The sequence below is a fragment of the Zootoca vivipara genome, chromosome 12 (genome assembly GCF_965207765.1).
Source record: "Zootoca vivipara chromosome 12, rZooViv2.hap1.1, whole genome shotgun sequence".
NCBI lineage: Eukaryota > Metazoa > Chordata > Lepidosauria > Squamata > Lacertidae > Zootoca > Zootoca vivipara.
In genome coordinates, this window is record NC_142595.1 from 26473101 (window position 1) to 26498373 (window position 25273).

The window sequence follows — 25273 nt, forward strand, 5'->3', positions numbered from 1 at the left end:
TGATGGGAATTATGGTCCAACATCTGGAGAGCCACAGGTTCTCTTTTGTTTTCTGTCATATCCTTTTTTGCTTTCCTCCCCCTTAATGAAAATCCCTGATAACTCTTCAGCCTCTCCTCCTCGGGAAGGCAGTGATAGAGATTTATAGAATTATAGATAGATTGGTAAAAGCAGTTTGGATTAAAAATGGTTGATCAATACTAGAACATGAGGGCACTTAATTATATTGATTGATAGTAGGTTCTGTTTCTTAGCAGATCAAGTCTTATCAAAGGCCCTAATAATTAAATTGAACCTTCTCTTTCAGTGGGAGTCAACCTCTGATAAGAGATAATTGGAACAAAATGGAATGGCTGTCCTCCTCATGTTGGATAGCTCAGTTGGTTAGAGTGTGCTGCTGATAATGCCAAGGTTACAGGTTCAGTCCCTGTATGGGACAACTGCATATTCCTGCATTGCTGGGGTTGAACTAGATGGCTCTCAGGGTCCCTTCCAACTCTGTGAGCTATGATTCTCTCGCCAGCATTTGGTTGGCCACTGGAAAACAGGATGCTGGATTTGAAGGACCTTGATCTTATCTAGGAAGGCCGTGTGTGTGTGTGTGTGTGTGTGTGTGTGTGTGTGATGTTTCATTTCATGGATGTTTCAGATTCTGAGGGGCATCTCAAGCCATGATCTGAACTAACCAGACCCTCTAATTTTGGCTGGGGGAGAAGAGGAACAGCTTTACTAAGTTCATACTTTTGGAACACAAGACTTCCAAAAAATTCCAAAACAACTCATATGCTTAATTGGAACCTTTCTTCCTTACCCTGCATCTAAGTAGAATGAAGTAGTGGTGGGTTGCGTGTTGGACTAACTCGAGAAGACCTGAGTTCAAACCCCCATTCACCTGTCAAGATCGTTATATGACCTTGGGAGAAGGGGGAGAACAGTATATTGTGCCGAGCTCCTTGCTGGGAAAGGGAGGATATCAATAAATAATAGTATGTAATTAGATCAAGCTAAACGTAGATGGGCAGTACAGATGCTTTACTTGCAGCCAGGGAAGAGACCTTTAAAGGAATTGGCTTGAGCTTCTGATAACTGAACAAATTCTGCCCTCCACCCCCAAAATGCAACTGCTTTTGGTGTTCTATGATTTGATTCAGGGTCAAGACAACTGAAAGGCTTTAGGTATGGGGTTGGTTCTGATTCACTGGGTGAAAGAAAAATTCATATCCCTGGACTGGTTTTGTGGTTGGCTTTACCTTTGGCTCTCTGCTTATGTCCACATTCCAGTAGTAGCAATATCAGCTTTGAGTCTTGCCTGCATTGCAGGGCTCCCTGCGTGGTGTGGAGTGCCACACTATATTTCCCTCCCCCTCCTTACTCCACAGTCTGCCTCTCCATTTGTATTTTCCCCAGCCTATTGGCTACCCGTTCTTACTGCATTTATCTAGTAGCTGGTTGTCCCTTTCTTTGTTCCTGCTTATCACACTGCTGTTCTTTTTGCTCACTATGTCTGCTACACCAAGCATCCCCAAACTCGGCCCTCCAACTCCCACCATCCCTAGCTAACAGGACCAGTGGTCAGGGATGATGGGAATTGTAGTCCCAAAACAGCTGGAGGGCCGAGTTTGGGGATGCCTGTGCTACACCATAAGGCCTTGCAACTTCTGCGCATGGTGCTTTGCATACCCTTTCAGTGGAACCTGAGGTGTGATCTGCTGGGGGTTGGAGAAAATACATTCTTGCGCCATGATTTTGCTTTAGCAAAAATAAAAAATAAAATAAAATGCATTATGCACAGTAATTGACTTGATGCTGAAGCTGCACTGATTTCTGTGCTTCTAACACTTTCCCTCCTCTCTCTTTCTCTCTCTGCTTTCTTTCTAGGCTGCCCTCTGGCGAGGCAGTTGGAAACAGCAGAGCTGGCCTCTGCAACGGGAGAGGCTGGACTTCCCGTCTCTCTGTGCTGAATGGCTACTATGGCGCCCGCTCTCACTGACGCAGCAGCTGAAGCTCACCACATCCGGTTCAAACTGGCTCCCCCGTCCTCCGCCCTGTCTCCTGGCAGTGCCGAAAACAACGGCAACGCCAATAACATCCTTGTCGCCACCAACGGCGCCAAGAGGAAAGCTGAGGATTCGAGCCTAGACTTCCGAAATAACTCTGCGAAGGAGGAGCTGGGAAAGCTGCAGCCCCTGGTGACGTCTTACCTCTGCTCGGATGTGACTTCGGTTCCTCCGAAGGAGTCTCTGAAGCTGCAAGGGGTCTTCAACAAACAGACAGTCCTGAAGTCTCACTCTCTGTTGTCTCAGTCCTTCTTGAAAACTAGCGACCTCTTGGGGAGGCAACCTGTGTTGGAGCTGTCCTTGGAAAACCTAAAAACCATGAGTACTAGTAGCCCAACTCCTCTGCCGCAAGCCCCTGTCAATGGCTTGGCTAAAAAGTTGGCTAAGAGCAACAGCTCCGATCATGAAAACTCTGCTTCGCTCAACGGCGGGAAGCGTGTTCCTCCTGCTGCGACCCTCCAGGATGTTGATTCTAGTAGCCCTGGGGGGTCCGATTTGGGGGACCTGAAATCTGGTTTGACCAACTGCACTCCTCCACACAGAAGCCTTGATGCAGAGCATGCCGCTCCCCTTAGCAATAATGGCACTGCAAATAAGCGGAGCCACAGTTCCCCGGAGCAGCAGCATGGGCTTGAAGCAGGTGGAGAGAACAGGCTGTTGCCATTATCTGGCGTGCCTGCTTGCTCCAATCTGGGGAGCAGCAAACCAGAAGAGCAGAAGATCTCCCTGCCAAGCAATTCCTTCAGCACCCTAGATTCAGATACGAGGACGAGGGTGCTGCGGCGGCGGCAGGCGGACATTGAGAACCGGGCTCGCAGGCTACAGAAGCGCTTGCAGGTGGTGCAGGCCAAGCAAGTGGAGCGGCACATTCAGCAGCAGCTAGGAGGCTTCTTGGAGAAGACTCTGAGCAAGCTGCCGGCTTTGGACTCCCTGAGACACAGAAGTCAGCTGATGCTGACCCGCAAGGCGGAAGCTGCCTTGAGGAAAGCTGCCAGCGAGACGAGTACCTCAGAGGGCCTGAGCAGCTTCCTAAAAAGTGACTCCATCTCAGAAGAACTGGAGAGGTTTACCGCCAGCGGGATGGCTAACCTGCGGTCCTGCGAGCAGGCGTTTGACTCCGACGTGACGGACAGCAGCTCGGGTGGGGAGTCTGATATTGAAGAGGAGGAACTGACCAAAGCAGACACTGAACAGCACCATGTACCACTGTGAGTAGCAACAGGTGTATTTACTTCCAAGTAAAGGAGGACCAGCAACAAAAATTAACCAGATAGGGATTAAACAGAGGTTTTTGTTTTTCCCCAAAGTTAAGTCAGAAGCAGTAGGAAAGTTTATGCCATAATAAATTGTTTAGTTTCAAAGGTGCCGCAATACTTTTTGTTTTTGCGGTAGGAAGATTAGGTGCGAGAGTGATGGGAGCTGATATAAACTCAATTAATTACGCTTGGCTGGAAGGTTTAGCATCACCTCCTCATCTTTAACTCCACAATAGGGATTAAGGCCCCAAGAACTCCAGCCATCTTCACTCATCCGCCTTTTACCAAAGGCAGGAAGCACTAAATACTTATTTCTCTACTTGCTCCCATCTACTCCAGCTCCCTGGTCTTTCACAACATACATTGTGAAATATTGCTTACAGTTTTGTTCAGAGATAGGACCATGCCTCTGCCTGCTGGAACAGCAAAGGTGCTCTCTAGCTCCTTCAGGGCAAGACAGAGGTTGTTGGTATGAAGTTGTCTCTGCTGTCTGAATCCAGGCTTTCTGTTGGTACAAATTTTAAAGCATTCCAGCCCTGTTTGGTGAAAACCGAGGCCTTTTCTCTGGCAACTTGGGGAATATTGATGCATGAATGACTTGTGGGAGTTCCTTTTGCAACCAGGGACCTACAGCTTGTTTGCTAAACAAATAGCAAGAGATAGGATCAAAGATCTATTATGTCTTGCACTGGAGATGGGGAAGGGAAAGGAGGGGGGGTAAATAGGGTGTGGGGGATCTTGCTGAAAGCAAGAGGTGTCTCTGGAATTGGAGAAGGCGTGGAAGGAAATGGGGTAGGCAGGGCTTTAGGTGTTGAAAGTACCATGGCTGTGAAGTGGTAACAACTGGTTAAAGGAGCAGTAAAATGCAGCTCAGCAGCATATTGTGTCCATTTCTTTGTGTCTGCTTTCATTTGGGGTCCCCTCCTCTATTTAATAGGAATTCCTATGTAGACATTGCTGTCTGGTATTTACCCCAGAGCTGGCCCAAAGCTCTCTCAAATAATGTGCTAGTTAAAATCCTTCCGTCCTGGGTCAGTGCTTATCGTTGCCCTGGATCGGCTGGAGAGGATGCCTTAATTATTTTGTGAATGAAATAATACTAGAGCTGTGGATTGGAGAAGGTTGTGCCTTCATCTTATCAGCGCCTTGTGATAAATTAAATTGGGGGTGTTGCTGTCTGGCCATTCATTGAAAGTTACAGTGTCTTCAGGAGCTAGCCTTGCCTGTGCACATGTCTCTTCCCTAACGCAACACAGAAAATCTGCCCCAGGTCTTCTGATTATCAAGATAATACAGACCATGTCAGGGTCTTACAATGGATTAAGTCTTGTCTGGTAGGGGTGAGCAGACTACAGCCTTGTGGGTCCTGCTGTCTCTTTTTAATTAGCTAGAGATCCAGGGTTTACAAGGAAGTGGCATTGTGGGAGAATGGAGCCAGTCACAAAACGGTGGCTCAAGATGCAGAACCAAGTATATCGGAGCCTGTGCTCACAGGAAAGGCCGGGTTCATGCGTGCACAGCCGTTGCACATGTTTACAAGTCCCTTCTTGTCTCACAATGCCACCCACTTACGATGTGAGGCTACATACCGGTATTAACCTAACATATTATGTCATCAGTAAAAATCAAGAACTACCACGTGTAGGCAGTGTAGATAAGTTAACATAAAGAAGACCAAATGTTCCAAGTCACACGTATAACATAACTCTCTCACATATAGACAGACAGACTTAATTGCATTGTTGAAGGAATTCAGAAAATGCAAAGAGATGGGGAAGCAGGAGGCTGCTCTGGCAGCTGTGGCCTCCGTTATGAAGAGCTTGATGATGGTGTTGTGTAGTGAAGCTGTGGAGCACAGAGGCTTCCCCAGCATGCAGAGCAGTGTCTGGGTTGAGGCTGGCTGGAAAGAAAATAGCCCAACTGTCCGCTCTTAAAACAGCATTGCCCTGGGCTGTGTGGCTGGGGCCAGAACTCCTTGCCATGCATAGGCTCATGAATGCAAGGATGCAAAAGAAAGAAGGAGAGGAGGGGATGAGACTAAAAAGAGCAAAATTTACCATTTAATTCCTGTGCTGATCATGCACACGTGCTTTGAGTGGTCAACCAGTGGATTGCAACTAGCATTCCTGTAGCCCCAGGCCTAGGGGCTTGTTGCACAGACAGACATTTTTTAAAGGGACATATACTTATTTTATAACAAAAGAATGACTGAGTTGAAGACTGTGGAATGGGTGCATGGGTGATTTCTGGTTCGGCAAAATTAAGATCTTATTTATGTGGGGCCGTGAGAAGTATAGGCAATATTCAGCTGCTGGGTCAGTGTCTTCATAGCATGGATGGCATCTGAAAACCTCTGCGTGTTTTGCATATTGTTCAGTTCAGTACTTGGGGCAGTGCTTTTGTTCTTACATTTTTGCAGCAAATTCTGTGAAATCATAGCCTTTATTGTCCCAGTGCTGGCTTTAATGCTGGGAGGTGGCATTTGCTAAAGGGAGACGAGAAGGGGCATGAATCTGATCGAAGCTAAAAAGCCTTGACCCTTCCCACTGGGCTCTTGCTGTAACTGCTCACAAAGCCAATGTGATACAATGGTGTCATGCACGGTCTGCAGATTTTCTGCTGAGTGTGGCTGAGCCTACGCCTGCTGCCATAATCATCTATATGTCTGGCAAACAACCATGAACGTGTTGTGTGGACATGCGAAGCTGCCTTATATGGAATCGGATCAGTGGTCCGCTTAGCTCAGTATTGTCTGCACCGATTGGCAGTGGCTCTCCAGGGCTTCAGGCAGAGGAGTGTTTGCCAGTCGTTGCTGTTGATGCTTGCATGCATAGCCTCATGTAACGTCATTGGGGTAACCTACGACTTCACTGTGGCTCTTATAAGACTTTCTCCCTCCCCCTATTATCCACAAGTGATCAATTACTTTTCACAGCAGTCCAAATGCTTTCTGCTGCGGATGCCCTGTTGTTGTTTCATGAAAATAAAATCTACTGTGTTGTGTGGGTTCTGCTTTGCGATATTTTAGTTCGATCTCCAAAAGTCATCTTACAGTGGTACCTCTACTTACAAATAACTCTACTTATGAATTTTTCTACTTGCAAATGGAGCTCTGTCCGCTATCTTGGATGCGGTTTAGATAGGATTTTTTCTACTTATGAATATTTAGATAGGGTTGCTTCGACTTACGAATTTTTTCTCCCAATGCATTCCTATGGGATTCGACTTACAATTTTTTTCGACTTACAAATGTGTGTTCGGAACACATTAAATTCGTAAGTAGAGGTACCACTGTATTTTATTTCAGAGGCCATATTCACGTTGCTAGTTGGTTAAAAGCAAACATAGAATAAAAATGCTTAGTACCCTTCCAATTATAATGTTTTGGCTCCAAGGTTTACCACTCTCCCTCCACCTCAGACTACTAGAAGCAAGTGACAGACCATTTGGGGGTATGGTGAAATTAATGTAAGTTCATTCATTATGTGAAATTGTCGTTTTGATGTTGCACTTGAGATGAACTGTTCATTGGTCCCTGTTCTCATAGCTTCATATTTTCACTTCTTGGGGTCAGAAGTGATGGTCTCCAAACCATAGAGCCTTTTAAGGGAAGGGGTTTGTATTTTGTTGTAGTTGGGTCAGCTGCCTTCAGAGAGATGCAATCTCGATCTGTACCTTGGAGAAGTGCACCTGCTTCTGTTTACAGATAAAAGGAAATACAGTGGTACCTTGGTTTAAGAACAGTTTAGGATTAAGAACGCTGCAAACCCGGAAGTAGGTGTTTTGGTTTGGGAACTTTGCCTTGGAAGCAGAACATGTTGAGTGTGTTCCATTTGTAAATGTTGAGTCCCCCGCTGCTAGGGGAAAGCACGCCTTGGTTTAAGAATACTTTGGTTTAAGAACGGACTTCCGGAACAGATTAAGTTTGTAAACCAACGTACCACTGTAAGCCTCTTTAGTGTGTAAAATTAATAGGGTGGGGTGGTAGAATTAATAACTGGATATTCTGGAATGTTGGTGCCCTTTCTTTCCTTTTGTCTTTCTGCCTCAAGCTCCAAAATAGCATTTCAGTTCCTGAAATGTTGCTGTGACCCTGTTGTAGCATTATGTGTTTGCTCAATTGGCAGCTCTTCTAGTCTTGGTAGGAATTGCTAGCCACACATTATTAGGCCTAGATAGTAATGTGCTGTAACTGTAGGATTTATATATAGTAATTAGCCAAAATAAAGCAGTGCTGCCCTTTCCAGCAGTGCCCATTGACTTGCTGTCTTTGCTTGCTGCTACCTTTCTTTGTTCGCTTGGCATTTGCATTTCATATTCTATTGGATATACCTAGGTGGCTTTTTCCTTACCCCTTTTCCTAGGACTCCGTAGGGGAGAGGTCACAATGCTACAGGCTCACATAGTCTCTTCTCTGCCCTCCAGCACAAGGATTTCTGTATCCCCACCCCACCCTTGTTGCCTAGAGACATTTGCTGTTTCTCATTGGCTGTGGTAGCTATTGGTAGTTCTGTGGAGGCAGATTGACTTAAGATGGTTGGATTCTCATTATAGTAGCATTCCGTTACTGGCCTGTTTTCAGCTTGACTGATCTGATGCTATTTAGGAAACGATGTGGTTTGCCCCTGTGTGCTATCCCTAATGAGATCTGTATTGCCAAGGTTTTTAGTAGCCATGCAAGCTTTAATTGGTAGATTAATCAACTGAATCTTTAAATGGGGGCGGGGCACAATTCTTAATCAGGTAAGGCAAATGGTAATGGATCAAAGAGTAAGAGTAGATTTTTATTTTGAGGCTATTTTGGTTTATTTTATTTAGAATTCTTTATATATCACAGTGGTTCACATGATTAAATAAAACAATAGAAATAAGGCGTGTTGCTGCAGTTCCTTCTGATGTCAGTTATAGCTTGGTATACTATTTGTAGATAAGGCCCTTAATGGTGGCCTTGCAATAAAGCTAAAGCCTACTGGGAAATGATATATAATGAATTGAGAAGATGTTTAAGATAACATTTGTTTTAAAAAACCAACCAGAAGTTTTTCTTTTGGAAAATGAGGGATCAGCGGTACCTAAACAATATAGAAATTTATTTATGTATGCAACCACGGCTGCGAGAATGGTATTTGCCCAAAGATGGAAAGAAGTCCAGATAAGACAAGAATGGCTACAGATATTAATGGACTGTGCAGAAGTGATGAAACTTACCGGAAGAATAAGAAACCAAGACAACAAACTCTTTAATGGGAAATGGGAATCTTTTACTGAATATTAACAAATGAATTGTAAACAAATTAAGACATTAGCAGGATTATTGTAAAAATGTGCAGTTGCGAAAACTTATATGAAATAGAAGAGAACAAATATAAATATATTTAATTGGGAAATGCAGGGAAAAGAGAATAAATTTTCGGAACCGCAGAAAGAGGGGGAGGGGAGTCGAGGTTTAACATGTATCAATGCCTTTTTTTACCGTGTGAATTTATTTATTTATTTATTTATTTATTGGTTATAAATGGAAATGGTCTGATAGCTGTTCATCTCCCATTCTGAAAGAGTTACCTGTAGAAGCATCTGCAGTGTGATACAAGACTGTTTTGGTAGCAGAATATTCTAAATCATTGAACCATCAATTCTAGCACACAGGGGGCCACCTTATCTAAATTATATAATTCAGTATTTGAATGATTGGCATTAGTAATTGTATTATAAAATGGTATTGTTGTAATGAGGCTATTACTGGATTGTAATTGAAGATTAATAAAAATTATTAAATGAGACTTGTATTCTAGAATGCGTCAATAAAGTTAAAGACCAAAGGTGTTGTGTTCAATAAATTGGAGCCCCTGATGTGACATGGACACAGTTGTTCAGTCTTGATATAGGCTAGCCAAGGATGGCCAATTTTGAGCCCTCCAGATGGTACTGGGCTCCCATCAGGCCCAGCCTTGTATAGCCAGTGGTCAGGAAATCTGGAAACTAGTCCAACAGCCTCTGGAGGGTAGATGGTGAGTGTGTTCAAATGCCTGCTGGTCAAGGAATCATGCTCGCTAGCCTTGGGTGAGTCTCATGCCCTTGCCTGTTTCAAAAGATTGTCACGAGACTCACTTGAGGATTGTGATGCACTTTGTGCACTGAAATGTGCTGTAGCAATAACAGCAATATTTGACTTGCTAGGCAGCACAAACTCTAGTCAGTTAAAGCTTCTAATGGTTGATTTAAGACAGTCCTGCTTTGCTAGTCCAAATACTCTGGGTTGTATCTCACCAAGTTCTATTCAATGGGTAGACCCATTGAAATTAAAATGACGAAACATCTGGAAACAATGTCCCAAATTGCCATTGTGCGTCAAGTTCTAGGGAATGTATTGACGAGTTACGCTGCTCCTCCATATACACAATTTTAGGTGTGTGGGACGGGACAATGGGATTTGGAATGGAAATAAAAATTAAGATTCCGCTTACTCCTTTTAAAGGAAATATTGCAAACCACTTTAACTGCCTGCAATAAAAACATGCAAACTGAAGGTGAATTTTAGCATATCCTACTCGTCAGAAGAGTCTGAATAATATATCTTAAGGCTGAGCAAGTTGCCTACTTCTGACATCGAGGAATCTTAATCATGACATATGCCAAGTGATTTATTTCTTCTCATCTTTTGGCTGATCCTTTACAATGCATCTCTTATTCCCTTCTCCAGCAGTTAGGTCTTTGATGTACTAGCTCAGCTGTGGTGTTGAATTTGCTCGAGATGTTTCCCTCCCCCCCCCAAAAAAAAGTAAGGTGGCGAATGGTGGGTTTAAATTCACATACTTAAGGAGTGGTGAATGTTGCACTTGTTGCATTCTCAGAGGGTATGCATTTAGACCACTCCCCCCGCCCCCGCACTTGAAGTGTCTGTCTGCCACTTTGCGCATAATCTTGTGTTCTGGGCTTTGTCATGCTGGCCACATGACCTGGAAGCTGTACGCTGGCTCCCTCGGCCAATAATGCGAGATGAGTGCCGCAACCCCAGAGTTGGTCCCGACTGGACCTAATGGCCAAGGATCCCTTTACCTTTTGTTCTGGGTAAATACCGAGGTTCTCCTTGTTTCTCTCCTTAGTGAGAGCAGGATAACTTTAGAAAAAATGCCATCCTGTATATCCAGGCAAGAATGAACTTCAAGATGTAAAAAGGGGCTTCTTTTTGGGATATGGCATTTGGTCAGATGTGTTGTTGGCCACCATGATGGCTTCAGAGGGAAAACATTTTTTTAAGACAGACAAGTAACTCTTGGGCAAGATAAAATCTTGTCTTTGTGGAAATCAATGGAACCTTAAAGACATAGTGAAGATGAAGATTCTTGAGAAGAGGGTTCAAAATTAGCAGGGCACCAGGCGCATTTTGCACCTAAAGATTCACCATTTGTGAATGCCATTTTTTAACGCCTGGCTGACACTCAAGGAAGACTGAAATGTATGTGCTTTGAAGCCTCAAAGTATATTTTAAGGATAGAAAATATTTTAAAGGCATTTAACAATAATGAGTGTTTTGAAAACTGAAGTACGCTACCAACATTTTTATTGTAAACACCAAATTAAATATGTATTAACAGTTTCTGCAAAAAAAGTGATATTAACAATGTGTCATTTATGGGATTGCGTTCATGCTTATCAAAATAATAAAATGTGTTGCTCACACACACACACACACCCCGCCATGGCGATTGGACATTCTGTTTTGGCGCCCACAACCCAGGTCCCAGAAGCCATTTGGCTCCTAGCTTTTCTATCCCAGTTTCTAACACTGATTGAGAACCCCGAGCTAGTTTAATTAGAAGGTCTCAAAAAGCTGGATAGAAATTTGGCACGGTTTGGGGTAATAAAGCACTGAAATATGACTAAACATGACAGAGACAGAATTACACATTTTTGCTAAATATGCTGATGCTGTGACGCCAAGATATTGTAGGCATGACCCTGCCAAATTTAATATCAAAACAAAGTTTATTTAAGTGAGAGGCCTAATCAGGTGCTTAATCCTTTCTGGCTGAAAACAATGGGAGTTGCAACCCTTGACGTTGAGTGGATCCTTCCCTTTGTTAGTCCTGTTTGTTTTGTTTTTTAAGTTTGTGCCCGTTAACATGACGCTTCCTGTGGTTATCATAACCTCAAATGGTGCATACTTGAATTACCAGAGGTTAAAAAAAAAAAGCCTGCAAAATTATAGAGCCAATGAGATTTTTCCAGGAGACAGGAGGGAAATTCTGCTTTTTCCCTTTTGCAGCAACCCTAGTACCTATTTCCTGACTTGGGTGTTTTTTAAGTGCCAGTGGTGGTTGTTTTTACACCCCTGAAATTAACTAGTGGTGTAATATGCTGCAGTAGAACTTTGCATGCAAATAGTAACTGAAAGAGGCAACCATAGATGTTTATGTTGCAGCTATATCTCTTGCAGCCAGCTAGAATTAGAGGTGCTGGAGGTGCTGGAACTCACCAGGAACGCCTCCCTTGTTCTCTTATAATGCCAATGGCACCCACACTGAGAGGTGCTGGACTTGTTCCGATGAGGTCCAGCTGAAAAAAAGTGCTGCTTGTAGCTGTGGCACAGATGTAAGTTAAAAGATACTGCAAATCCATTCATGTGAATGCCTAAGAATGAGCTTTGTTTGTCCTCCAAAGGTACTTATATCATCTTCCACTTAGTCAGTACTAAATAATATCCTAGTATTACTTCACATTGGAGATTGAAGTGTGATTTTCAAAATACCTGGAATAAAACATTTGCTTTTATTGTGCCCTTAAGGGACTTGAGCTCTTGAGGGAATTTTAAGTGACTGTAGTGTAGTTGAGTTGCTGATTTTTTAATTTCATTTCATTTCATTTTAGGAGACAGCTTTGCAGAAAAGTTTCTCAGAATCCATTTCAGGACACGTTATCAAGTCCCATCTTTCAGCACATATGCTGTCCGTTATATGTGTCCATAAAATGTTGTTTCTATAAATAACATTTAGATTTTCTAAATTTGGATAGGGGAGCAGTGGCACATCTTCCTGAGAGCGTAACCAGATGTCTAACTAGCTCACTCTGAACAATGATGTAGAAGCAAATTCCTTGGTTATGCCCAAGATCAGTACCAAGAAGTGGTTCATTGTTAACAAAATAATAATACGTTGTAGGGTATTGGGAGAGTTATAACTCCCCATATCTTTTGGAGCACACCTCCTAATATAAACCTGCCTGGACCCTTTGGTCTTTATTTGAGCTCCTTTTCTGTTTGGAGGGTAAGAGCTGGGGAAGTGAGCCTTTTCAGTTGTAGCCCCATTTGTGGAATGCTCTTCCCAGTGATGTCTGTCTGGTTGTTACTGTTAGTTTTTAGCCTGGTGCTAAAAAGATACCATACATCGTCTTCCAGCAAAAAATGAATTGTGTATATTGTCATTGTTAATATATTTAACAGTTCAGTTGCCCAATTTACCAATTGCAGTAATCTTTTCCCCCCAGGGGACCTTTCTTACTCTCAAGAAAGTGTGCCTAGGATCGCAGCCCACGCGGAAGAACAGAGCAAAGTTTGCTGCTATGTAGAAGCACAGAAACACAAGGCTTGCATCTTTTGCTGACGTGCTGTGTGCGAGTTGCCCGGCTGGATGGAGATGGCAGTCACCAATTGGCATCTGGCCATCTCCCCGCGGTTGCAGTAGAACTAGCCCCAGTCACAAAATGCGCCTGGGGAATTTTGAGCACTCCTCGAAAGCTTTTGTGTCAAGAAAGATGTAGAAACCGAAGGTGAGAGGGAGCTGTGCTTTTAAAAGAATATCAGGCACGGATCTGGTGGAATGTGTATGTGATCAGCAAATAGTCGAGATGTCCGAGATGAGCTATGTAAAGAGAAGCTTTCATATGAACACTTTAAATGGGGAGTGGCTATAGATCAGTGACTCTGCACACGGACGGCTCCCAGGTTCAATCCCTTGCACCTGCAGGTAGGACTAGGAAAGACCCCTGCTTGACATCCTGGAAAAGCCACTGGCAATCCGTGTACATGGTACTGAGCTAGATAAACCAAGACTGGTTTGACATAATGCAGTATGTTTTTATATTTGCTGGAAATGGGCTAGTTTTATAAAGCGGTGTTTCTCAACCTTTTTTGGGCCACGGCACACTTGTTCCGTGAAAAAAATCACGAGGCACACCACCATTAAAAAAGTTAAAAAATTTAACTCTGTGCCGCCCTATATTATAATTATGACTGTAAGAAACACTTGCCAAATATTGCATTCCGGGGGGTCAGTGTTGTGTATTGGCGGCCGCCAGGCTCGTTTGCACTGAGCTTTGGGAAAGAGGAGGAGAAATATTGCTTTCCGGCGGGTCAGTGCTGTCAATTGGCGGCCGCCAGGCACGTGACAATGCAAATCGCCCTTCTCGCCGCCGCACGTCGCGGTACACCAGCCAGCGTCTCGCGGCACACTAGTGTGCCGCGGAACAGCGGTTGAGAAACGCTGTTATAAAGGTCTCTTAATAAATAGTAGTATTTCATGGAGACCTAAGAGCTTTTGCATAGAAAAAAATCTATGGATTTTGCAGTGCATTTCTGGTGCGCAAAAACTGTATTTTGCATTAATAACCATACAAAACCGTCTCTTATTGCTAGCAGGAGGTAACAGATACAAATCAACTGCCTGTGTGACCTAGTCAATGCACCCTGATTGCTCCATTGAGAGAAGGATTTTGTGGGGGGATTCACATAACTTGTCCATGTTATTTCCAGAAAGAGGCAGATTAGATCAAACAGAAGGACTGTACTGAAGGACCCACAGCCCACCTGGATCATAAAGCAGGAACAAAGAGTCCTGTCTGCCTCAGGACAACAACAGGTGCTGGGTAGCCTATTATTTGACCTATGGGGGTCTCTGTTTGGGGTTTGTGTTTTGTTTTTGTTATTGCTATGCTCTGCTTGGCTGCAGAGTTAGCTAAGTTCCTACGCTTTGTAGTGATTGTGTAGGTGGAGTGCGGGAAGGTTATGGGGGACAGCGGTTTTGTTCTTGATTTGACTTCAGCATATATATATATATATATAACAAACTACTCTTTATGCTGCTGCTGTGAGTGGGTCTGAAGGAGCCTGTGTTAATCTGTCTGGTTCTTCCCCTTCAACAGTCCATGTTTGTACATTGTCACGAGTTGTTATGCCAATATAGTAGATGCCACTGGCAGCAGATACTCCACATTTATTGGATTAAGAGTTTTGGTCAGTGTAAGTGACGTATAAAATTGGCAATGGTAATAGTTTGGGTCAAATGAAGTTGAGTTTGAATCCGATTTACACAGTACATTTACACCTATTCCTTATTCCAGTCTTTCTCTTTTAACTGAATTAAGAGTACCCCTTTGACACAGAGGTAGATGGAGGAAGTGAGAGCCACAACTACATTTCTCCAGGCACATTGCTTTGCATACAGCTACTTTTTATATTGATATTTTATTGAAAAAAATCAGTGGACAAATAAAGTGGGGGGAAAGAAAAAAGTGCTCAAAACTGTAATACAATATGATATAAAGGTATATAAGTAACACTATTATTCTAATGGCTATACAATTATTAACAAGTCATTATAATTTTTATAAATGCATTCCAAGTATCATATTTATGCATGTACAATCTGCAACTAAAAGCAATCTGTTCATATGTTGAAAGAGTCGTCATATCTTCTATCCATAGTATTAGCTTTCCAGTTAATATCAGTTTTTTTATAGAAGTAAGGGTACAAAGAGCCCATCTACATTGACCAAGTTAGCTAGGCATGTAGCTAGTTAATTTGATGCTTAATACATTTACCATTCCCCCTTTGATAAAACTTTCGTTCATGATAAATTACTTTGTAGTTGAGATGCATAGGTTCTACATTTTAGGATGGTTTCTGTTTTTTTGGGGGGTATCAGCAAGTGCTACCACTGTGTCATGTGCAGAAATGAGGTCAGTGGGCTGTGATGACTAACATTTTAGTGATGGCCACATCTATAATCGGCCATGAAGTGCATTGAGTGGTCTTATGCAAGTCCACCTGATCATTTTTTCATAGGGTAACTGTCTGATTAGATGAGGTATAGATTGAACTTACAGAGTACTTTGAAAGTTTGAAATGGTGGTGTAGGAATGGTGGCTGGTGATAGATTCTGACATCAGGGCTCAGTCCCAGTACCTGCTGTCAATTCCAAGTCTCAGTCCTGGAATGTGTAAAGTAGTAATGAAAAGGGCCTTTGAGCACATTCAGAATTCATGTCTGCTTCCTATTCAGAATTCATGTCTGCCCACATAGGATTATGGGACAGTGCTCCCAGGTAATAGGGTATGTCTTCCAAGCAGGTCCTTCACGTAGGGAGCTGTGACTACTGGTAGTGCCTTATGAGTAGGGCTGTGTGTGCATTTTACTAATACACTGCACCAATGCAAAAATTAGTTCTGGGTGCAGAATTGAGGATCCTGACGGCGTTTTCAGAGACATGTGCAGAGTATGATGATGGTTATTAACATTTATTCATTGCTTTCTACAGTTATATTATTAATTGCATTTATTTAATGCCGCTGGAGGGGGGAAACATTTCAAAATCCTATGGAAGTTGCTTTATTAGAAGCAAACTCTGGACCTTTAGGTGCCAACCTTGCATAAGTATTTCAAACCTGTAAATCATCAGATGGGTAGGAATGTGGGTGGTCAGTTGTTTGGAATCCTTCCAGGTCTGATAATTAGTTTCTTCAGTTTTTTTCTCTTGGCACTGCAGTATCATTCACTTAATGTAAGATGGCAATGACAGTGAGGAGGAATAACATGGCACAACATGGCACTGATAACAGTTTCTGCCTTGACATAGTACCGGTACAAACGCTATGACAATATTACAGCCTTGTAATATTACATATTACAATGTAATATTACATATTAGAATATTACATTAACAGGATGCTGTCAAGCATCCAATGAGCAGTTGCTGTATTAAAGCAATACAGAGATGTCTGAAGTTTCTGGTGCTATATATATATAATGCCTCTTGATAACAGGGCAACACGAAGCCTGGCATATGTTGACTGCTCCTTTCCTGACTTGAAAGGGTTTTTGCCGATACCTTTTGAATAACTTCCCTTACCTAGCTTCTCCAACATGATGATCCCATTTGATTTCTGTGTTGCTTGAAGCACATTTTAATTCTGAGACAGAATAAAAACCTGTCTGGAGCCATTGTTACTGTATTTTCAATCCTCCCTCCTTCATGCAGCTTGGTGAGATTCTTGGTTCATGCATTGCGTAATGTAAGCAAGGTTGTTGTACTTGGGTTCAATGTCTCGTGTTCCTGGTTTTGACAACAGTCCTTGAGTGATCAAAAATACTTCCTCCGTCATTGAAATAGATCATTTATGAACTGCAAGAGCAAAAACGGAACAGCAAGAGCACTTTCTGGTGTGTGTGTGTGGTTTTTGTTTTTGTTTTAATTATGTTCTTCTTCAAACTCTTTCCCATCTATTAAATAGCTTTGTCTTTGCATTAGAGGCTGAGTGTGTAGGGGGTGTTTTATTGCAGCAGGGCTGGAAAACACACATTGCTAATAGCTGATTTTGAACTTGCTGAACTCCACATATCTGGAACTAGATAATCACTGGCTAATTAATTTTAAAATGACACTTGCTTTATGTGCCCATCATGGCTTAATAGTTTATGTCGTGCTGCCCTGTACCAGTGTGGTGCAGGTTGCTAGCTTTAGCCATTTGTTATAGATGACTGACTGTGGCTCAACATGCTTGGCATCTGTCTCTGGAGAGAAATGCTTTGACCCCCTGGAGTTGGGCAGAAGTATGTTGATGTCCAAACTGCCTGTTAGAACTGAAATCCCCCATGAAGCACAACAGTTTGTTTTTGATAATTGTATGGTTTATTTGAAGAAGTAACATTTGCTTAAATGTTATTAGTGGAAATAATGCCCAACAGTGTTAGAAATTCACATATATAAGCTAGGTGCCAAATGTCTCCTTAAACCAGGGTTACAATTGCCAAATTGGAATGTTTGGTTGCCATTTTGGGGCCAGGTGGCTTGAAAGTTGAATTTTTCGATGAAACTTCTTGGTTCCTGAAATACGTTCTGATTGTGCAGATAAAAAAATCATGGATATAATTCTACAGGATGTGATGCTAGTGTGTTAAAACAGTCAAGATCCAAGGATCCCCAGGCATGCACCTCCAGATGGTGGTGATGTCAGACACCATCCAGGCATCTTCGCTTGGTTGCAACTGGCCAATAGCCAGATGCAAAATGCATCTGGCGAATTTCGAACTCTGGTGCGGAGTTGGTGGAAATGGACATAAGTGCAGGTATGACTTTGCAACTTTGGCCTTGAGAATTTATCAGTGTGTCCAGAAGCACACACTTCAGCTATAATACATTCTGTAGCCTGTTAAATAAAAGAGGGTTATTGGTCATTGGCTCAGTGTTTCTTGAGACATGTTATTCTCGTGCTTAAATTTTTCAAAACTCTTCTGTAGGGAAGTGTCCCATCTCAGAAAATGGCTCTCTTTAAAGAGAACAGGTAAAACTATTAAATTATGGATCTTGTAAAGTCCTCAAATCACCTTATTTTACATGTCTCCTGTCTGCATAAATTCGTTCAGACATTACGAAGAATGTCTCTGCGGCCATTTTGAGATTGCTTTCCAACAGGCCTTTTCATTTCCAACATGGAAACCATGCCCTGTAATTTCAGTGGCGACCCTTGCTTTTATTTGGTAAATTATGTTCGTGTGTGGTTTATGATGTATTTGGGTCAACGGCTGGTTACCAATTAGTACAGGGTCCATACTTGGCATTCCTTGTGTTAGACTCAGTGGAAGATACTGCATGCAGGGTTTTTTAGAAATGAAAAACCTGTACTAAGAAAAGTTGAATTCTGCAAGAACAGTTGAATTCTGCAACACAGCCTAATTAGCTATCTCTGAATATTTGAGTCCAGAGTGACTTTGAGCACTGTGAAGTCTCTCATTCCTTGTTGCTGAATGCTGCTCCCCACCCAATTTCTGTGGTCATTGTGTGTTGGAGCTTATCTAATTAATTGTAAGGTCTGTGACATCTGCCTTTAAATATTTGGAATTCTTATACCAAGTTCTGTGCTTGTGTGGTTGACCCACGACGTATTTGTTGCCATTGTATTATTATTTTCGTGGGATGGATATTAATCTGCTGACACTAGCATTATACATTGGTTTTAGTCTTCATTCTACTGGGCCCTTTCTTCAAGCACCTCCATCCCATCCTGGGTGGGGGATACAATTTCATAAAACACATGCAGTCTGGCTCCTGAGAGTAGCAGTTGCCTTGTACTAATTTCAGCCTTCATTTCTAGTTCCTCGTCATGGAGATGATTGGAGGTAAACGTGGTTCGTTTACCGTCTGCATATGTCAAAGAGCGTGATAATCTTGAAGAAAGTACACATTCTCTCCTTGAACCAGTATGACTTTCATTTTGGTCAGGCCATTCAACCGTGCACCTGCAGAGATGTCAGAGCAGATAGCAACTGTTGGATGTGAACAAACAGTGCTGATGAGACAGGTCAGGTGTATATTAGATCCCTTGTGGGAAAATCTAGAGATATCTTAAGGACGTAACTACTTGAGGCTTTTACAGGGGCTTAGGTGGGCATATTTATTACATTCATATCTGCATATGTGACAACATTGTTATGATCAGCCGACAGGCTCTGCACCACTGCTTGGGAATGATGCTGTGTGCATGTTTGGAGGAGTTTTGTGCTAGCTTTTCTTCAGGGCTTGCTTTCTACACTTTTAGGTCACTTAGTTTATTCTTTACAAGAACAAGCTTTTTGTGAACCTATTGATTCAGTCACCAGAACAGTAATTTGCTGCAGCTAAATAAATTTTTTAAATGCCACTGTGTGAAAAACAAACAAAATCATATAAAATATTAGGTCCCTTTAAATGGCACTTGAGGAAGGAAGATAAGTACAGTAATCTGTTCTAGCAGGTTTGTTTAGAATCTCCCAAGTTTGGTGGGAGGGAGGGTTTGTGTTTGTAATGGGTGGGAAATTACTTCATGCGAAAGTTAATGGCCTTTAGGCGTGTTAAGATGTAAGTAGGCTTTGGAAGCTTCCCCCTTCCGGAATCTCAGGTGTGCTTCTTTTCTTCCTCTTTTGTGTGTAAACGGTAAAAGCGCCGAACTTAACTGTTTTATGTCCAGACTTTCCCCCTGAACTTCTTTGTCCTGAAATCAAGAGAATCTAAAAATAAGAAACCATAAAGTTCTTTGTAATTTGACAGTCCTTGTATCAGAAGCACTTTTGAAGGGAGTTCCAGACATGACATGGTGAAAAGTAGGGTGGTAGTGCTGTAGTAGTTAAGAGGAATGTGGGGCTGTTATATAACCTGCCTGTATAATTGTGTCCATTTTCCTTCCAGAAGTAATATTGGTAGAGTGGGATGGGGAAGTAGAGACTTGGATTAGAAGAAACTGTGAGGACTAGCTTCATATCTCTTCCCTTTCTTCCAGTGGTTGGCATTCATCTCTCTTGGGAGCAGTGTTAGAAACTCAGGTATATAAGCTAGGTGCCAAATTGCTCCTTAAAGCAGGATTACAGTCGCCAAAACAGAATGCCTAGTTGCCCTTTGGGGGCCAGATGGCCCGAAAGTCCAATTTTTCATTACAACTTCTTGGTTCCTGAAATTCATTCTGATCATGCAGATAAAATATAATGGATAGAATTATATAAGAAAGGTAAAGGATCCCCGGACGGTTAAGTCCAGGCAAAGGCGACTCTGGGGTTGTGGCGCTCATCTCGCTTTCAGACCGAGGGAGCCGGCATTTGTCCACAGACAGCTTTCCGGGATATATGGCCAGCATGGCTAAACCGCTTCTGGCGCAACAGAACACCGTGATGGAAGCCAGAGTGCATGGGAATTATAGAGATAGAAAGAATTATACAGGATACGCTGCTAGTGTGTGAAAACAGTCTGGATCCAGGCATGCACCTCCAGATGGTGGAGACCTCAGGCACTATCCTGCTGTCCAGGCATCTTCACTTGGATCGCAAGTGCACACTGGCTCCTGAACCTTCCAACGTTCAGCTTCTTTGGAAGTGTTATTTGGGGGGGGGAGGATGTTTTCTCTATCCACTTTTTCCATGCCAAGCATAATTTTATAAACTTTTATCATGCTGCCTCTTACTTGCCTTTTCTCTAAACTGAAAAGTCCCAAACGCTGCAGCAATTCTTCATAGGGGAGTCACTCCACCCCTTTGATCATTTGGCTTGCCCTTTTCTGAATCTTTTCCAACTCTGCAATATCCTTTTTGCGTAATTAGCCATGTAAATATCTGAAGCATCCTTGTGTATTAATTGTGTGTGGTGCAGATGTAGCTAAGAGGTGACAGGTTCTGATCCAAATATTTTTTGCTCCACGTATGTCAGCAATTCTTGGACTTGCTTTGTGCAGCTTACTAATGAGGGGAAATTTTTTGAGAGCTCTGAAGGAGGGAAGAGATGGAGAACTCAAGGACACAAACCTGTACCCTTGTTTTCCTCATTCCCTTTCACAGTATGTGCTGCGACTTTAGCAAAAGCAAAGCTCTTCCCACTTTCACCAGAAATTTGTGATTCGTGTTGCATGACACAGCAAGCATTACTTCATTTAGAGTACTCTGTGTGTCTCTAGGCACCACAGACTGGGGATAAGTTGGCAAAGATTGAAGAATCATAGCATCATAAGTTATGTAGTTCTTTATCTCCTTGACACCTTCAGATGTCAAGGAGATAAAGAACTACACAACTTTTAGAAGACATCTGAAGGCAGCCCTGTGTTGGAAAGTTTTTAATGCTTCACATTTTATTATGTTTTTATATATGCTTTAAGCCACCTAGGGTGGCTGGGGAAATCCAGTCATATGGGCAGGGTAAATAATAAAATTTTTATTATTATAAATATGGAATTGTAGAGTTGGAAGAGACCCCAAGAGTGTGGTGATGGTGAAAAAAAAAGGAAACCCCTGTTTGGAAAGGCTGAAGACGTAGTCTGGCACACAGAAGATTAAGAAGGGGGGAGACATTTAAATATTTAAAAGAACTTTAGAAGAGGGGAAGTGATTATTCACTCTAAGAGCAATGGTTTTAGTTAAATGATAAGGTAGGCAGGTTTGGGTTAAATATTAAATACCGTATATTCCAGCGTACAAGGCGACTTGGCGTATAAGACGACACCCCCCCCCATTTTCTAGGCGAGCGGGCAGCTCAGTTCACGGGGGACCCGGCGTATATGATGACCCCCCAATTTTGAGAAGATTTTGGGGCTTAAAAAGTAGTCTTATACACAGGAATATACAGTAACTCTACGCAATTCTATAGTGCATCAAGGTGTAGAGCAGGGGTCAGCAACCTTTTTCAACTGTGGACCGGTCCACCGTCCCTCAGACCATGTGGTGGGCCGGACTATATTTTGGTGGTGGTGGTGGGGGAAATGAACGAATCCTATGCCCCACAAATAACCCAGAGGTCCATTTTAAATAAAAGGACACATTCTACGGTACTCATGTAAAAACACGCTGATTCCCGGACCGTCCGCAGGCCAGATTGAGAAGGCGATTGGGCCACATCCAGCCGCAGGCCTTAGTTTGCCTACCCCTGGTGTAGAGTATATGATGCCTTCCAAAAAAGGGGGCAGAGGGATTTAGCTGAAAAGCATCAAGTACAGAGTGTTCTTCTACCAGAGCAAGAGGAAGAACCTGGTGGCTAATTAGGGCACCTCCAAACTCTTAGGAAAGGGTCTCAAGAATCTGTGGACCCATAATTGGGTTATATTGCCATCGGTTGTGTAAGAGTTGCCAGAGACAGTGCAGCCCAGGGCTCGTGCGCCTTCATGGGCATACAGAAGCATTTAAAAGTCTGCATGTGCCCACTGCTGTAGCTGCATATCTGAAACAAAGCGAGTCTGGGCCTGGCTATCAGCTTGATGGGAAACGCACCTGGGAACTCAATGAACCTTGTTAAGTGGTCTTTGTAGGAAGTGTGTGTATGTACAATTTTAGGCAACGGTGACAGGAACTTGAAACACTGATGTTCAGCAGATCACAATAGTAGTGCTTGCCGCTTGCAAGCCTTTTTAACCTGCACAGACTGTCAGGGACAGTGTAGCCCATTCTGTTGAGCTTATTGGCTCAGCAGAGGAGAGACTGGGCTGCTTTGCAAAAACGTTTTAAGCTGCAAAGGGTTGCCAAATCCGCCTGAGAAGATTTTTTTTGTATCCTGCTTGAAAACAATCAGCAGTGGCAGAAGGTTGAGATGGATCATATTGCATAGTCGCAGTTTTGGGGGTGGGAGGGGGTGCTTCTTGCTTATCCTCATGTGCATGACTCACGCAGCGCAAAAATAAAATAAAAAATAAAGTGACTCAGGCACATGGCCTAAAACCTTGAATGGAGTCTGGTAGTAAAAGGGCAGCTAGTCCTCCTTTCAGCAAACATGCAAAATATATTCACATTGGGGCGAAGGGGGGGGGGAGCTGCCTCAAAGCCAGGAAATGACTTATTCTGCATCAGCTGCAACAGTCAGACTAATATTGTGGGAAATCCAGAACATGGAGCAATGCTTTAACGTATTGGTGTTGGTTTGCAGTGTCTAAACAGAGTTCAGAATTAAGAGATTATTTTGGGACTGGGTTTTATCCAATGCTAGCCCTAGTCTGAGTAGACCCATTGAAGCTAACAAGCACTACTAACTTGTGTTCATTAATTTCAGTGGGTCTACTCTGAGAAGGACTTAGTTGGCTACAATTCAGTGTGTTCTACTTACTCTTGCACTATTTTTGGCCTTAGTGTTTTTCTTGCACATGTTGTTCCTGCTCTTATCTATCACTGGGGCATCCGGTTTAATGAAAGCAGTGTTTTACCAGTGTTTTGTTCTCCTGATTTGTTTTTTAAAAGCTTTGATACTTTGGAATGTAGCTCTTTTCTGGGTTTTCCTGGGCTCTTCTACAAAACGAATAGTGTGTGTGTTAAAGCAAGATTGATAAAAAAATGTGTATTCCAGAGTGACACTGAGATGTCAGAATTAATTATTTGAAATTGGCAAAGAGGATGGAGGCTTAATGGGCCATGGAGATGTTTTTCACTGCTCCCCGGGGAGGCGCCCATGTACGGCAGCATGGAGCATTCAAGCTTGTGCTGCTAATAAGATTAAAGTTGAAAACCTAATCAAAATATCTTATTCACCTAAAGTGAAGGTAGAAAACCTGAGAATCATGGCATGTATTTGCTCTGTGCAGTAACCCCGAACAGGATGCTGACTCTAGCAGGCTGAACTGTTGTCCCTAGGGAAAGGGCAAAACAGGGTGGATAAAAATCAATGATTTAAAAAAAAATCAGATTTTTTTTAAAAAAAATAAATTGGATTTTGGAGGAAAAAATCTTTTGGAGGGAAAAAAATCTTTCTAAGTAAACTTTTCTATTTAAGTTACATTATTGTCCAATGGCTATTCATCAGGAAATAAGGATTTGTTTTACATTTTTCATGTGTGCTGAAACTCAGTCTAAGTTGGTTTTTAAGGAAATGGTTATTAAGGAAATGGTTATTTTCCTCCTCCCTATAAAGTACAGCCGAAAAGTTGTCCAAATATAAACAAACAGACAAAAAAATTCCTTCCAGTAGCACCTTAGAGACCAACTAAGTTTGTCATAGGTATGAGCTTTCGTGTGCATGCACACTGCACATGAAAGCTCATACCTATGACAAACTTAGTTGGTCTCTAAGGTGCTACTGGAAGGATTTTTTTTTATTTTTTGTTTCGACTACGTCAGACCAACACAGCTACCTACCTGTAACAAATATAAACAGTTAACTTATTAAACCTCACAATAATTTCATAATTATCTATGTATTTCTAATAGTATAACCAAATCGGTAATTTTTGATATAACTGTAAAAACTACTCTGAAAATTTATTATTCCAAAAACGAAACCTCCATCTGGTTGTAAATATTAAGATTATACCAGCAGGAATGTCTTTCTGGCAAAAAAAAAATGATTTAAATCAAATCTTACTGATTAGTGATTTAAATTGTGATATAAATCGATTGCTTGTATAAGCCGAAAGGCTGCTTATGCTCTCCCTCCCTCCCTCCCACTACTGGCTGAGCTGCTGTGATGTCATGTAAAGTTCATGCGAATCCAAATTTGCTCAGGGAGGAATGTTGCACATAGAATACTGCCTGTGGTGTGTGATTGTAACAGAGGTAGGGGGCCTTCTCATACATCTGAGGGACAGCAGAGGCTGCAGGCTGTTAGCAGAGTTCTAGTTACAGATGGAAGGCTTTGATTGGATGCGCACCATACATTTAAAGTACATGGTGTGCCCCCAAAAGATCCTGAGAACGGTAGTTTACTCTCAAAACTACAATTCCCAGTGCATGGAACACACTTCACTTCCCAAGATTCTTTTGAGGTGAATGGGGAAATGTGCTTCAAATATATGGTGTGCATGTAGCACAGGCACCCCCAAACTGCGGCCCTCCAAATGTTTTGGACTACAATTCCCATCATCCCTGACCACTGGTCCTCTTAGCTAGTGATCATGGGAGTTGTAGGCCAAAACATCTGGAGGGCCACAGTTTGGGGATGCCTGGTCTAATCCATGGGTCAGCAAGGTTTATCTTGCCTGGGCTGGATCGGTCCTGTGGAGATCCCTCCTTGGGCCGGATCACGCGCGCTCATGAGCACCCACACCCGTAATTTTCTGCGTCTGTGCAGATGTGATTTCCGGCGTTTGCGCGTGTGCAGACACAATTTCTGGCGTCGCAGAAACGAATCCCTGCGCCAGTGGCTCAGTTTGGGGGCAGCTCTTGGGCTGGTTGGACGACCTCTGTGGGCTGCTTCCAGCCCATGGGCCTTAGGTTGCTGACCCCTATTCTAATCACTTTAGGAGTGGGTGGGTACTTCAAG

At 42.6% G+C, this 25273-nt stretch overlaps 1 protein-coding gene across 7 annotated transcripts in view; it reads left to right on the plus strand.

Moving 5' to 3' along the window:
* Nucleotides 1–25273, plus strand: part of KANSL1 (KAT8 regulatory NSL complex subunit 1) — a 144434-nt gene that overhangs the window by 36127 nt on the left and 83034 nt on the right. For all 7 annotated transcript variants that reach the window (XM_035135742.3, XM_088655565.1, XM_088655567.1 and 4 more), the window contains exon 2: nt 1879–3265. In XM_035135742.3, coding sequence (XP_034991633.3) covers nt 1962–3265 — 1304 coding nt within the window. In that variant the 5' untranslated portion in view covers nt 1879–1961. The remainder of the gene's footprint in view (nt 1–1878; nt 3266–25273) is intronic.